General features: G+C 46.6%; 1 protein-coding gene across 4 annotated transcripts in view; it reads right to left on the bottom strand.

Moving 5' to 3' along the window:
• Nucleotides 1-15,054, bottom strand: part of LOC124612510 (synaptic functional regulator FMR1) — a 237,528-nt gene that overhangs the window by 148,032 nt on the left and 74,442 nt on the right. For all 4 annotated transcript variants that reach the window (XM_047140759.1, XM_047140787.1, XM_047140769.1 and 1 more), the window contains one exon: nt 11,823-11,970. In XM_047140759.1, the coding sequence (XP_046996715.1) occupies nt 11,823-11,970 (148 nt within the window). The remainder of the gene's footprint in view (nt 1-11,822; nt 11,971-15,054) is intronic.

Genomic DNA, 15,054 nt, shown 5'->3' with positions numbered 1-15,054 from the left:
CCAAGATCAAGACGCAGTGTGTTAAAATCCGGACAGGACGTTAAAATGTGGCGGACCGTCAACAATTGCCCACATGGGCAGAACGGCGCCGGCGCAGCCGTCAGGAGATGGCGATGGCTGAACCGGCAGTGTCCAATTCGTAACCGGGCCAAAACTACCTCCTCCCGCCGAGAAGGGCGTGAAGAGGACGTCCAAGCCGCGGGAAGAGGTTTCAAGGCCCGAAGCTTGTTGTCTGTAAGTGCAGCCCAATCGGCATGCCACAGCGATAAAATGCGCCGACAAATGACCCTGCTACAATCCGACGAAGGGACACAACAAGAAGCTGTCTGAGGCTGGAGGACCGCAGCCTTGGCCGCGGCATCTGCAGCTTCGTTCCCAGGGATACAGACATGGCCAGGAACCCACATAAAGCTAACCGGAGAACTGACGTCCACCAGCCGCTGAAGAGAGCGTTGGATCCGGTGCACGAAAGGGTGAACCGGGTACGGATCACTGAGGCTCTGGATAGCGCTCAGGGAATCGGAGCAGATGACATATGCAGAATGTCGGTGGCGGCAGATGTAAAGAACAGCCTGGTAGAGGGCAAAGAGCTCAGCTGTGAAGACCGAACAATGGCCATGGAGCCGGTATTTGAAACTTTGTGCCCCGACAATAAAAGAACACCCGACCCCATCACTGGTCTTAGAGCCATCTGTATAAATGAAGGTCATATTAATGAACTTCGAACGAAGTTCGACAAAACGGGAGTGGTAGACTGAACCGGGGGTAACCTCCTTTGGGAGCGAGCTGAGGTCAAGGTGAACGCGAACCTGAGCCTGGAGCCAAGGTGGCGTGTGGCTCTCGCCCACTCGAAAGGTTGCAGGGAGTGAAAAATTAAGGTGTTGAAGGAGGCGACGAAAGCGAACTCCAGGGGGTAGCAGGGCAGAGACATACAACCCGTATTGACGGTCGAGAGAGTCGTCAAAAAATGAACGATAAGACGGGTGGTCGGGCATTGCCAGTAGCCGACAGGCATACCGACAAATAAGTATATCGCGCCGGTAGGGGAGTGGCAATTCACCAGCGTCAGCATGAAGACTCTCGGCGGGACTAGTATAAAATGCTCCGATCACAAGTCGTAAATCCCGATGTTGTATGGAGTTGAGGCGGCGTACGATGGATGGCCGTGCAGAGGAGTATACGAAGCTCCCATAATCCAGCTTGGAGCAGACGATCGACCGATATAGGCGAAGTAGGACGGTTCGATCCGCTCCCCACGACATACCACTGAGAACACGGAGGACATTTAGAGAACGGGTACAACGGGCAGCCAAATATGACACATGTGGAGACCAGCTAAGTTTCCTGTCAAATGCAAGACCTAAAAATTTTGTTGTCTCCACGAATGGGAGAGCAACGGGACCGAGTCGTAAGGACGGTGGGAGAAACTCTTTGTAGCGCCAGAAGTTAATACAGACCGTCTTCTCGGCAGAAAAACAGAAGCCATTGGCGATACTCCAGGAGTAAAGACGGTCAAGAGAACGCTGGAGACAGCGCTCCAGGAAACATGTACGCTGTGGGCTGCAATAGATGGTAAAATCGTCCACGAAAAGGGAGCCTGATACATCAGCTGGGAGGCAATCCATTATTGGATTGATCGCTATGGCGAAGAGAGCGACGCTCAAAACTGAGCCCTGGGGCACCACATTCTCCTGGCGAAAGGTGTCTGACAGGACAGAACACACACGTACCCTGAACTGTCGATCCATTAAAAAGGAACGAATAAAAAGAGGGAGGCGACCGCGAAGGCCCCATGCATGCATGGTGCGGAGAATGCCCGCCCTCCAACAGGTGTCGTAAGCCTTCTCCAAATCAAAGAACACAGCCGCGGTCGGGCGCCTCCGCAAGAAGTTATTCATAATGAAGATAGACAAAGTAACCAGATGGTCAACAGCAGAGCGGCGCCTACGAAATCCACATTGTACATTGGTAAGTAGGCGTCGAGACTCAAGCAGCCAAACCAGACAGAAGTTAACCATTCGCTCCATCACTTTACAGACACAGCTGGTAAGCGAGATGGGTCGATAACTGGAAGGCAAGTGCTTGTCCTTCCCCGGCTTAGGGATCGGGACAACAATAGACTCGCGCCAGCATGCGGGAACATGTCCCTCAATCCAGATGCGATTGTAAGTACGAAGAAGAAAACCTTTACTCGCAGGAGAAAGGTTCTTCAGCATCTGAATATGAATAGAATCAGGCCCTGGAGCGGAGGACCGTGATCAGCCAAGTGCATTTTCGAGTTCCCTCATGGTGAATGGGACATTATAACTTTCACGCTTCGAGGAGTGGAAGTTAGGTGGCCTAGTCTCCTCTGCCTGTTTGCGGGGGAGGAAGGCAGGGTGGTAATGAGCGAAAAAGCGGCCGAAGGCATTGGAGACAGCCTCAGGGGCCACAAGGACGTCATTCGCGACTGTCAAGCCAGAAACTGGTGAGTGGACCTTAGTGCCAGATAGCCGTCGCAGGCTACCCCAGACAACAGGAGGAGGATTAAAACTGTTGAAGGTGCTTGTGAAAGCAGCCCAGCTGGCTTTCTTGCTTTCTTTAATAATACGACGACACTGTGCACGTAATCGTTTATAATTGATACAATTCGCTACTGTAGGGTGGCGTTTAAAGGTACGTAAAGCAAGTCGACGAGCACATAAAGCGTCTCTACATGCTGCGGTCCACCAGGGGACCGGTACGCGACGTGGAGAAGAAGTAGGGTGAGGGATGGAATATTCAGCAGCAGTGAGAATAACTTCCGTGAGGTGTGCGACCTGACGATCGCAGCTTGTGAAGGTTTGATCCTGAAAGGTCGCCCTGGAAGAGAAGAGCCTCCAGTCTGCTTTGGAGATGGTCCAACTAGATGAGCACGGAGAGGGGGTATCCTGCAGGAGATGGATAACACACGGGAAGTGGTCGCTCGAATATGTATCAGAAAGTGCATACCACTCAAACCGGCGTGCAAGTTGGGGAGTACATATAGAGAGGTCTAAATGGGAATAGGAGTGAGATGTGTCTGAAAGGAAAGTAGGGTCGCCAGTATTGAGGCAGACAAGATTGAGCTGGTTGAAAAGGTCTGCTAACAGGGAGCCCCTCGGGCAGGATGCGGGAGAGCCCCAAAGGGTATGGTGGGCATTGACGTCTCCAGTTAAAAATGGTGCAGGTAGCTGAGCAATAAGTTGCATCATGTCTGCCCTGGTAACGGCAGACAACGATGGAGTGTAAACAGTACAAATGGAAAATGTAAAAGTGGGGAGAGTAATTCGGATGGCAACTGCCTGCAGGCCGGTGTGCAACGTGATGGGATCGTAGTAAATATCATCCCGGACCAGCAACATAACCCTCCATGAGCCGGGATACCTACCACAGGGGATAGGTCAAAAGGCACAGAGGTGTAGTGTGCCAAGGCAATTTGATCGCATGGGCGTAGCTTTGTTTCCTGGAGGGCTACGACGAGCGGACGGTGCAAGCGGAGCAGCAACTTCAAGTCCTCTCGGTTAGAGCGAATGCTGCGAATATTCCAGTGAATAAGTGCCATCGTAAGAAGAAAAGGAAGATGAAAGAAGGGGTCACCTCGAAGGCCGCTGAGGGCCTGGCTTCGAGTGAGCACTGCCGCCGCTATCGGTAGGCGGACAGTCATCGTCCATTGGTTCTATAGGTTCATCGGCCATCTTGGTAAGATGGCCGGGAGGGTGAGCTTCCTCCGCCAGTGAACGGCCAGATGTTCGGCTACCAGCGGTGCGGCCAGGCGAAACGGATGACTGCCTGGGGCGGCAACCGCTGGGTGGTGCAGGAGAAGAAATGCGCCGTGGCGGAGAAGGAGAACTGTGCTTCCTATGAGCCTTCTTGGAAGGTCGTTTGGTGGAAGTACCGGTCGATGGCTGGGAGGTCGAGGTACGTAGGAAGTCTGCATGGGACGGTTCCTTCTTGAAGGCCCGTGCATCTGACTTCTGGGTCTTCGTCTTAACAGAAGCTGATGAAGGGGCTGGTGTCTGTGGGGTGATGGGAGGAAGAGGAGATGTCGACCACGCAATCTTAGCACTGGCCGAACGGACGACCGTGGTGCTGAAGGTCAGATCGCATGTCTGGGTTGCCACCTCCCTGGTAGTCCGAGGAGAGGCGAGGACAGTACTGTATTTCCCCGCTGGGAGCAGCGTGGGCTTCCTACTAGCCAATAGCTTGCGAGCAGCCGAGGTGGACACTTTCTCTTTGACCCGAATTTCTTGGATACAGCGTTCTTCCTTATAGACGGGACAGTCACGGGAGGATGCTGCATGGTCACCCTGACAGTTCACACAACGAGGAGACGGAGGTGGACAGTCACCCTCATGGGCATCCCTGCCACAAGTGACACATTTAGCCGCATTGGAACAAGACTGTCGAGTGTGATTGAAACGCTGACACTGGTAGCAGCGCGTAGGTGTCGGGACATAGGGGCGAACAGAAATAACCTCGTAGCCCACCTTGATGCGCGATGGCAGCTTAACACTATGAAAGGTCAAGAAAAGTGTCCGGGTCGGTACAAGGTCATTGTTGACCTTTTTCATGGTCCTGATCAGCGAGGAAAGATTGAATCTCCTCGTCAGTTAATCCGTCAAGGGATCTAGTATAGACGACACCATGAGACGAATTCAAAGTTCGGTGAGCCTCCACCCGGACAGGGAACGTGTACAGGAGTGTGGCTCGAAGCAGTTTCTGTGCCTGAAAGGCGCTCACAGTTTCTAGTAACAAGGTACCATTACGCAACCTCGTACAAGACTTAACAGTACCGGCTATGGCATCTACGCTCTTCTGGATAACTAAAGGGTTGACAGAGGAAAAATCCTTTCCGTCCTCAGATCGAGAAATGACGAGGAACTGTGGGGTAAGCGGTAGTACTTTTGTCACTGGGGGCTGGTCATATTTCCGTTTGTGGGCAGAAGTCGAGGGAGAAGTCGAGGGAGAAGAAGAGAAATCCATTGCCGAGGAATCCCCCACGATTGCCAGCGTCTCCGATGGCGCGCTCCTTCCTTATGGGGACCCTCTCAGAGGGCACTCCCGCCTTAGGTGAATGTTTACACCTCAGGCAATCACCCCTCCCTGGGCCTGGCCTTTACCAGGGGGTACATGCGTGCCTTACTTGTCTACCCAGGGCGGGGAATTACGCGTTACCCCGTCACCGGCTACGCGTGCGAACGCGTGGGTCGGCCTTCAGGTGTGCACAGGGAGGAAGGAAGAAGAAGAAAAAGAAGAGAGAGAGGGAGAGAGAGAGGACAGACTGTCTCAAACACTGAGGTGGAGACCAGAGAAGGCAAAGCAAGGAGAAGAAGGCAAGGCAAGGAGAAGAAGGCAAGGCAAGGAGAAGAAGGCAAGGCAAGGAGAAGAAGGCAAGGCAAGGAGAAGAAGGCAAGGCAAGGAGAAGAAGGCAAGGCAAGGAGAAGAAGGCAAGGCAAGGAGAAGAAGGCAAGGCAAGGAGAAGAAGGCAAGGGAAAGAGTAAGGAAGACAGTGAGATGGAGAAGAACAAAGAAAGGAACCAACCAAAGAAGGAAGAAACGAGAAGTGAAAAACCAAAAAGACCACAAATATAGGTCGTGGGACCGTCCGTCTCCGGACGCAGGCGCTAACTACCCCCTTGAGAGGGATGGACTCCTTTTAGTCGCCTCTTACGACAGGCAGGAAGACCTCGGGCCTATTCTAACCCCCGGACCCGCAGGGGGGGAAACGTTGTGATGCCTCGTGTAAGGAGGAGAAATGCGTACCATCACGTTTCAGACTTTGATAAAGGTCGGATTGTAGCCTATCGCGATTGCGGTTTATCGTATTGCGACATTGCTGCTCGCGTTGGTCGAGATCCAATGATTGTTAGCAGAATATGGAATCAGTGGGTTCAGGAGGGTAATACGGAACGCCGTGCTGGATCCCAACGGCCTCGTATCACTAGCAGTCGAGATGACAGGCATCTTATCCGCATGGCTGTAACGGATCGTGCAGCCATGTCTCGATCCCTGTGTCAACAAATGGGGACGTTGCAAGACAACAACCATCTGCACGAACAGTTCGACGACGTTTGCAGCAGTATGGAATATCAGCTCGGAGGTCATGGTTGCGGTTACCCTTGACGCTGCATCACAGGCAGGACGGCCTGCGGTGGTGTACGCAATGACAAACCTGGGTGTACGAATAGCAAAACATTATTTTTTTGGATGAATCCAGGTTCTGTTTACAGCATCATGATGGTCGCATCCGTGTTTGGCGACATTGCGGTGAATGCACATTGGAAGCGTGTTTTCGTCATCGCCATACTGGGGTATCACCCGGCGTGATGGTATGGGATGCCATTGGTTACACGACTGTCACCTCTTGTTCGCATTGACGGCACTTTGAACAGTGACCCGTGGCTCTACCCTACATTCGAGGATAATGCACGAGTGCATGTTGCAGGTCCTGTACGGGCCTTTCTGGATACAGAACATGATCAACTGCTGCCCTGGCCAGCATATTCTCCAGACCTCTAACCGATTGAAAATGTCTGGTCAGTGGTGGCCGAGCAACTGGCTCGTCACAATACGCCCGTCACTACCCTTGATGAACTGTGGTATCGTGTTGAAGCTGAATGGGCAGCTGTACCTGTACACGCCATCCAAGCTCTGTTTGACTCAATGCCCAGGCATATCAAGGCCATTATTACAGCCAGAGGTACTGATTTCTCAGGACCTATGCACCCAAATTGCATGAAAATGTAATCACATGTCAGTTCTAGTATAATATATTTGTCCAATGAATACCCGTTTATCATCTGCATTTCTTCTTGGTGTAGCAATTTTAATGGCCAGAAGTGTAATTCGAAAAATATGGCAACAAGGCCAGATACTGGGAGAAATCTCTCTCTCACCAATATGTCGTGCACATATTAAACGCCCAATTGCCAGCTGAAATCAGGGAGAAGTTTGTTCATGCATCCAACCAAATCTAAGTTTTCCTTCTGGAATTAGACAGGATTGATCTCTTGCATGAAGATGAAGAAGCATTAGCATCACAGGATGTCAGTCAATCTGATGGACCAGGATATCAAATAAAGAAGAGTGCAATGGACTGGGAAATTACAGGAAAACAAAAATAACCAAACCAAGCACATTGCATAGCGAGTGTGCAAACAACTGCTGGTAACGAACAGTATGGAGAAATAGTAACATTAGGAATCTATACAGGAACCAAAGATATGAGCAACAGTATAACACAAGCTATCGAAATCTGAGCAGGTACAATCAGTGGCAGAGTAGCCTACCATGCCCGTTGAACAACACCGATTCGAGAAATCTAGTCCCAGTAATTAAAGAGGTGATATATGACAATTGTGCTGTACCTCAATATTCAGTAAACTAAATGTGACCGCCTACTGCTCCAGAGCGTTGGTAACAGATAGAGCAAGGGGTGTGACCAAAAAATCAAAGTCTTAAGGTACAATAATGATAAAATGGATATAAGAGGAGTCAGCACAATATCCTAATCCTTTAAAATTTAATAATTTGTCCATGTCATGACCCCCAGTACATGCTGAAATTGCAAAAATTCTAGATATATCAGTAAATGCCATTTAGACAGCATAGTTCAAATAAACATCGGACAGAGCCCATTTGCCGACAACTCCGGTAACAAACTGTCACATTATAGGAGCATACAATGACCATCACTCAATGTATGACTGCAGACACATCTCCATGTCAAGCTAGGAAACTTAGTAATTGGAAACACCTTCCTAGTCAATCCAATTCTGATTGTGTATTGCATTATGGGGTTTGACCTTATGCGGAACAGAGGCAATAGCCAAGTGTTCTTTGGCAAGTTTCATCTTACAAGTGACTGCATTCCAGTCACAAAAAATTTACTGAGTCAACAATGTCCAAGGAAAATACCATCAGGAAAACTGCTGCCAGTAACATACATTCTGTCTCTACATGAAAAAATCCAATTTAACATCTCTGAATCAAATGCATTTTCACAAGCATCACAGGCTGAGTTATTTAACCTACTTCAACAATATGCTTAGGTCTTTAAAGAAATACCAGGAATGATATGAGGATACGTATAGCATCTTTATGCTGCACTCCACTGTAAATACTGTCATGGTGTAAGTCAGTGACATGGGCAAGGAAATCTGCTGCCAACTACGACATTAAATGGCTGCTCCAGAGGGAAATACACAATAGTTTAAGCCATTCTTGAACTAATCATACTCCTTCCGAACTGATGTTCAAAAAACTGGAAGAAATGAGTGGGTGGATAAACTGCAGATGATGTCAATTTAATACATTGGGGAACAACAGATCTGTGAAGCAATGGTCACCTTGGTAAGAAAGGTAATCAAAGAAGGGAACATTATGACTGTAAAATTGAGAAGACTCAAAGCTGGGGTAAACACCTTGAATCATCTTTGCTTACTAAAAGGAACAAGTGGGAACTATTTTATGTGGAACTTTTCAAAATGTTAAACATGCCTAATTAAGGTGCTTATACAGATAGCTACTCAAGAGACTTCACCCCCCCAAGGACAAAGAAAAAAAAAAAAGAGACTTCACCCCCACAAGGACAAAGAAAAGAAAAGAGACTTCACCCCCACAAGGACAAAGAAAAAAAGAGACTTCACCCCCCATGGACAAAGAAAAAAAAAGAGACTTCACCCCCACAAGGACAAAGAAAAAAAAAGAGACTTCACCCCCACAAGGACAAAGAAAAAAAAAGAGACTTCACCCCCACAAGGACAAAGAAAAAAAAGAGACTTCACCCCCACAAGGACAAAGAAAAAAAAGAGACTTCACCCCCACAAGGACAAAGAAAAAAAAGAGACTTCACCCCCACAAGGACAAAGAAAAAAAGGAGACTTCACCCCCACAAGGACAAAGAAAAAAAAGAGACTTCACCCCCACAAGGACAAAGAAATGTGACCACTAGACTGAAGGGTAGTTAATGTGACAAATGTATCACTATGGAAATTAGGTAAGTGTAGATGTGTCACTGTTTTCCAACCTATGTTGATTATTTATATGTAACTATGATGTGGAGCTGATCCAAAAATTGATGCTACGTGAAAGACTTCAATCTAAAGATTATGAGTAGCTGATTTTTCATTATGTGTACACCAGTGAATAATCACAACCCTTGTCAAGAGAGCAATAGTTATATCAGTAGATACTTAAGTGTATTTCTTAGATACCAGTCAACATAAAATTTTCTGGAATGACTGATTATACTCACCATTTATATCCATACACTGATCTGGTTAAGAAAAAACAATGATCTGCCTGAATTCTGAATAATTAATAATGTGATTTCAATTCAGGGAATCAGTTTAATGTTAATTTTAGTTCTTAACCTGCATGACCTTGGTACTAATGGGTGAGTCATTGGGATGAGTATCCTGTATTACTGCATTTTGCCCTAATTAATTCCTGGAAGGTATTGTGCTTGTGACCTTTGAGCCAAATGCAGGTTGAATTTAAAATTAATAATTTTTTAAAATTTAGAATTAGTATTTGAAGTTTTACTGTACTGGCTAACTGCACACACTTTGAACACGGGAACAGTGAGACAGTGATATAAGGAAATTCCTGAGATACTGAATTGAACAATGGAACATACAGGATGGAATGTAACAATATTATGAAAAGGATAGTTGCTACTCACCACATAGCAGAGATGCCAAGCCACTGGTACGCACAACAAAAAGACTGCCACAAAGTGAGTCTTCGCTCAACAAGGCTTCATTGAGAACACAAACACGCGCGCACACGCACACACACACACACACACACACACACACACACACACACACAGAGTCTCTGGCATGTTGAAGAGACACCAATTAAAAGCTACAAAAGCAAACTTTTATGAGTAAAGCTAAGGATACAAACACACAGACTCCACCCAAAAGTATCAGTAAAAGAATAGTAGTAGTAATAATTTTCTGATAAAATCTCAATCAAAATTACGGAGAAGATTAACTCATCTACAGTTTACACAGTGCGGCACGGAAACTTCCTCATTTCAAACGTGCGGCACGCAGCGGCTGTTATTCATTGTTGCGTGGGTTTCAGTGCAATCGAAAGTGAGATTTTTTTTTTTAAAGGTTAGTTTAGAAACGATCATGCTGTAGACAAGAGAGGAGCACACATTTGCCACTGCGGCCTACTTTTCGAATGGACATTCGGTCATCAGAACGTAGCGTGCGTTCAGGAAACAGTTCAACATCGCGCCTGCGATACTAGAAGTGTGCAGAAAAAAACCAGGATCTTCAAAACCTTTTGAACGTAGAATACAACAGCCATTGCTTCTCAGTATTTTTCAAATTTTGCCGCTAAACCATGGCAGGTCTTTTCCGTCCTTAATCCACTTACTCTGCACATACCTCTCCAAAGCATGATTTACAATACATTTAAACATCAGCCACAATTCCTCTACATTCATCACACTGGAACTAAATGATGTTAATTCATTGCCTACGTGGAATACTATCAACTGTCTATCTCTTCTTTCTAGCAGAAATACTCTCCCAGCCTTCTTTATTTATTAACTTCAGTAACTCAATTTACTATGATACCGTGGTCAGTACTCCCTGTCTCTATACTGATGATGTTGATTAGGTCTGGCCTGTTTGTAGCTACGAGGTCCAAGATATTTCCATTGCATCAGCTGTCTAACTCCTCAACACAGTTTTCAGAAAATGTGTTCTAAAGAACTTCACTAGACCGTTTTTCTGTAAGTCCTGCAATGAATATATAGCCGTCCCAGTATGTACATAGTAGGTTGAAGTTGCCTCCAACTCATTTGCATGGCCTGAGTATATTTCTGCACAACCAACTGCAGAATTTCTGTCATAATAAAACCATCACAGTGAAATCAGGTGATCAGTAAAAACATCCAAAAATTAACTTGCCAAATTTGACCTCAGTATAGACAATATTTTTCTCAACTACAATGAACACACTCCCTCCCTTTGCTAGCTTTCATCTTCAGACAATCCTGCTAGAAAAACTACACACACATCTAACTTGTTGAAAGATTCTTCCTTTTTTGTGTCTGTCAACTCAAGGCTTCTACTACGCAGTGAGTGAGTCTCCTTTATTCCTAAAATATTAAAATCCTACCTAAACTTTCCTTACCACATCTGTAGAAAGTCTATAAGCCTGACATGCATACAATAGTGCAGTTTTGATGCCCATAACTTTGAAATAATTGCACTATTGGTGGACAGTTTGCTTTCATAATTTTTATGTACTTTCCTGCCCTGCAATTTCCATCATTACTGTTTAGTTTGTATATATAATACTGACAGTAGAATTTTTCAATGTTAGTGACAATACTATGCACGTTTTGAAAATGTACATCCAATATCCTTTCAAGGATTATACTGGCAAGTTGCACAGAAATTTTTGTAATAATACTAATAACAATAATAATAATAAGTAAAAATATAAGGAAAAGGATAGTTGCAACTCATCACTGTATGGTGAGTAGCAATTACCTTTTTCATACTGCTGTTACATTCCATCTTGGCTTTTCCAGTGTTTTATAGTGGCACGTTCCATATACAAAATATTATTGCTGTATGGCTTCATGCAACACTTACACACTAAACAAAATACAGAAATCTTAATTGTGCACACAAACTATCACTCACCGAATGACTTCATGTAGAGAACTAAGTGACAACCAAACATTTTAGGCACTTTTATGGCTAAGTGAACACAGTTCCTTTCAAAGTTAAATACAACACACTGACTGTAAAAGCACACCTTTTTTTGAACAAAGTAAAATCACTTACCTCGCCATGTATTTTGAACGTACAGGAATTTTCTTCAAGTTCAATATTCGTTATGCCTTCAACTTTCCGTGCCTGCTGAATATTAGCCCCATGTGCACCAATTGCTAAGCCCATCAAATCCTCCCGCACACTGAATTCATCTGTGTACCTGAAAAAAGAGAAAGAAGAACAAATAGAGTTTCGCAAGCTATAATAAATATTATCTGTATGATTTTTCTTTGAAGACCTTGAGCAAATGGTGTATCTATGATCACCAGTGTACAACAGGACTACTGTTCAAGCATAAATGGTAGTGTATATTGAATTAACTATGCTTTTTTCAAGTATTTTCAACGAACTTGCAACCTGAGCTTCCTCTGGACAATCACAGAAGCCAAACGGTGTTTTCTTTAGCAACATCCCCATTCCCCTACGTGTCATTACAATAAATGTTTTCTAAAAACAAAGATGATGTGACTTACCAAACGAAAGTGCTGGCACGTCGATAGACACACAAACAAACACAAACGTACACACAAAATTCAAGCTTTAGCAACAAACTGTTGCCTCATCAGGAAAGAGGGAAGGAGAGGGAAAGATGAAAGGCTGTGGGTTTTAAGGGAGAGGGTAAGGAGTCATTCCAATCCCGGGAGCAGAAAGACTTACCTTAGGGGGAAAAAAAGGACGGGTATACACGCGCGCGCGCGCACACACACACACACACACACACACACACACACACACACACACACATATATCCATCCACACATATACAGACACAAGCAGACATATACAGAGGCAAAGAGTTTGGGCAGAGATGTCAGTCGAGGCGGAAGTGCAGAGGCAAAGATGTTGTCGAATGACAGGTGAGGTATGAGTGGCGGCAACTTGAAATTAGCGGAGATTGAGGCCTGGTGGATAACGGGAAGAGAGGTTATATTGAAGAGCAAGTTCCCATCTCCAGAGTTCGGATAGGTTGGTGTTAGTGGGAAGTATCCAGATAACCCGGACGGTGTAACACTGTGCCAAGATGTGCTGGCCGTGCACCAAGGCATGTTTAGCCACAGGGTGATCCTCATTACCAACAAACACTGTCTGCCTGTGTCCATTCATGCGAATGGACAGTTTGTTGCTGGTCATTCCCACATAGAATGCGTCACAGTGTAGGCAGGTCAGTTGGTAAATCACGTGGGTGCTTTCACACGTGGCTCTGCCTTTGATCGTGTACACCTTCCGGGTTACAGGACTGGAGTAGGTGGTGGTGGGAGGGCGCATGGGACAGGTTTTACACCAGGGGGGGGGGGGGGGGGGGTTACAAGGGTAGGAGCCAGAGGGTAGGAGCCAGAGGGTAGGGAAGGTGGTTTGGGGATTTCATAGGGATGAACTAAGAGGTTACGAAGGTTAGGTGGATGGCGGAAAGACACTCTTGGTGGAGTGGGGAGGATTTCCATGAAGGATGGATCTCGTTTCAGGGCAGGATTTGAGGAAGTCTTACCCCTGCTGGAGAGCCACATTCAGAGTCTGATCCAGTCCCGGAAAATATCCTGTCACAAGTGGGGCACTTTTGTGTTTCTTCTGTGAGGGGTTCTGGGTTTGAGAGGATGAGGAAGTGGCTCTGGTTATTTGCTTCTGTACCAGGTCGGGAGGGTAGTTGCGGGATGTGAAAGCTGTTGTCAGGTTGTTGGTGTAATGGTTCAGGGAAACCGGACTGGAGCAGATTCGTTTGCCACGAAGACCTAGGCTGTAGGGAAGGGACCGTTTGATATGGAATGGGTGGCAGCTGTCATAATGGAGGTACTGTTGCTTGTTGGTGGGTTTGATGTGGACGGACGTGTGAAGCTGGCCATTGGACAGGTGGAGGTCAACATCAAGGAAAGTGGCATGGGATTTGGAGTAGGACCAGGTGAATCTGATGGAACCAAAGGAGTTGAGGTTGGAGAGCAAACTCTGGAGTTGTTCTTCACTGTGAGTCCAGATCATGAAGATGTCATCAATAAATCTGTACCAAACTTTGGGTTGGCAGGGTTGGGTAACCAAGAAGGCTTCCTCTAAGCGACCCATGAATAGGTTGGCGTATGAGGGGGCCATCCTGGTACCCATGGCTGTTCCCTTTAATTGTTGGTATGTCTGGTCTTCAAAAGTGAAGAAGTTGTGGGTCAGGATGAAGCTGGCTAAGGTAATGAGGAAAGAGGTTTTAGGTAGGGTGGCAGGTGATCGGCGTGAAAGGAAATGTTCCATCGCAGCGAGGCCTTGGACGTGCGGGATATTTGTGTATAAGGAAGTGGCATCAATGGTTACAAGGATGGTTTCCGGGGGTAACGGATTGGGTAAGGATTCCAGGCGTTCGAGGAAGTGGTTGGTGTCTTTGATGAAGGATGGGAGACTGCATGTAATGGGTTGAAGGTGTTGATCTACGTAGGCGGAGATACGTTCTGTGGGGGCTTGGTAACCAGCTACAATGGGGCGGCCGAGATGATTGGGTTTGTGAATTGAAGGTAGAAGGTAGGGGTGCGGGGTGTTGGTGGGGTCAGGAGGTTGATGGAGTCAGGTGAAAGGTTTTGTAGGGGGCCTAAGGTTCTGAGGATTCCTTGAAGCTCCACCTGGACATCAGGAATGGGATTACCTTGGCAAACTTTGTATGTGGTGGTGTCTGAAAGCTGATGCAGTCCCTCAGCCACATACTCCCGACGATCGAGTACCACAGTCGCGGAACCCTTGTCCGCCGGAAGGATAACGATGGACTGGTCAGCCTTCAGATCACGGATAGCCTGGGCTTCAGCAGTGGTGATGTTGGGAGTAAGATTAAGGTTTTTTAAGAAGGATTGAGAGGCAAGGCTGGAAGTCAGAAATTCCTGGAAGGTTTGGAGAGGGTGATTTTGAGGAAGAGGAGGTGGGTCCCGCTGTGACGGAGGCCGGAACTGTTCCAGGCAGGGTTCAATTTGGATAGTGTCTTGGGGAGTTGGATCATTAGGAGTACGATTAGGATCATTTTTCTTCGTGGCAAAGTGATACTTCCAGCAAAGAGTACGAGTGTAGGACAGTAAATCTTTGACGAGGGCTGTTTGGTCGAATCTGGGAGTGGGGCTGAAGGTGAGGCCTTTGGATAAGACAGGTTTTGGATTGGGAGAGAGGTTTGGAGGAAAGGTTAACTACTGAATTAGGGTGTTGTGGTTCCAGATTGTGTTGATTGGAATTTTGTGGTTTTGAAGGGAGTGGAGCTGGAAGTGGGAGGTTGAGTAGATGGGAGAGACTG

The sequence above is a fragment of the Schistocerca americana genome, chromosome 1 (genome assembly GCF_021461395.2).
Source record: "Schistocerca americana isolate TAMUIC-IGC-003095 chromosome 1, iqSchAmer2.1, whole genome shotgun sequence".
Taxonomy (NCBI): Eukaryota; Metazoa; Arthropoda; class Insecta; order Orthoptera; family Acrididae; genus Schistocerca; species Schistocerca americana.
The sequence above is the reverse complement of the archived record's forward strand: the minus strand, read 5'-3'. Positions and strand labels throughout refer to the sequence as shown.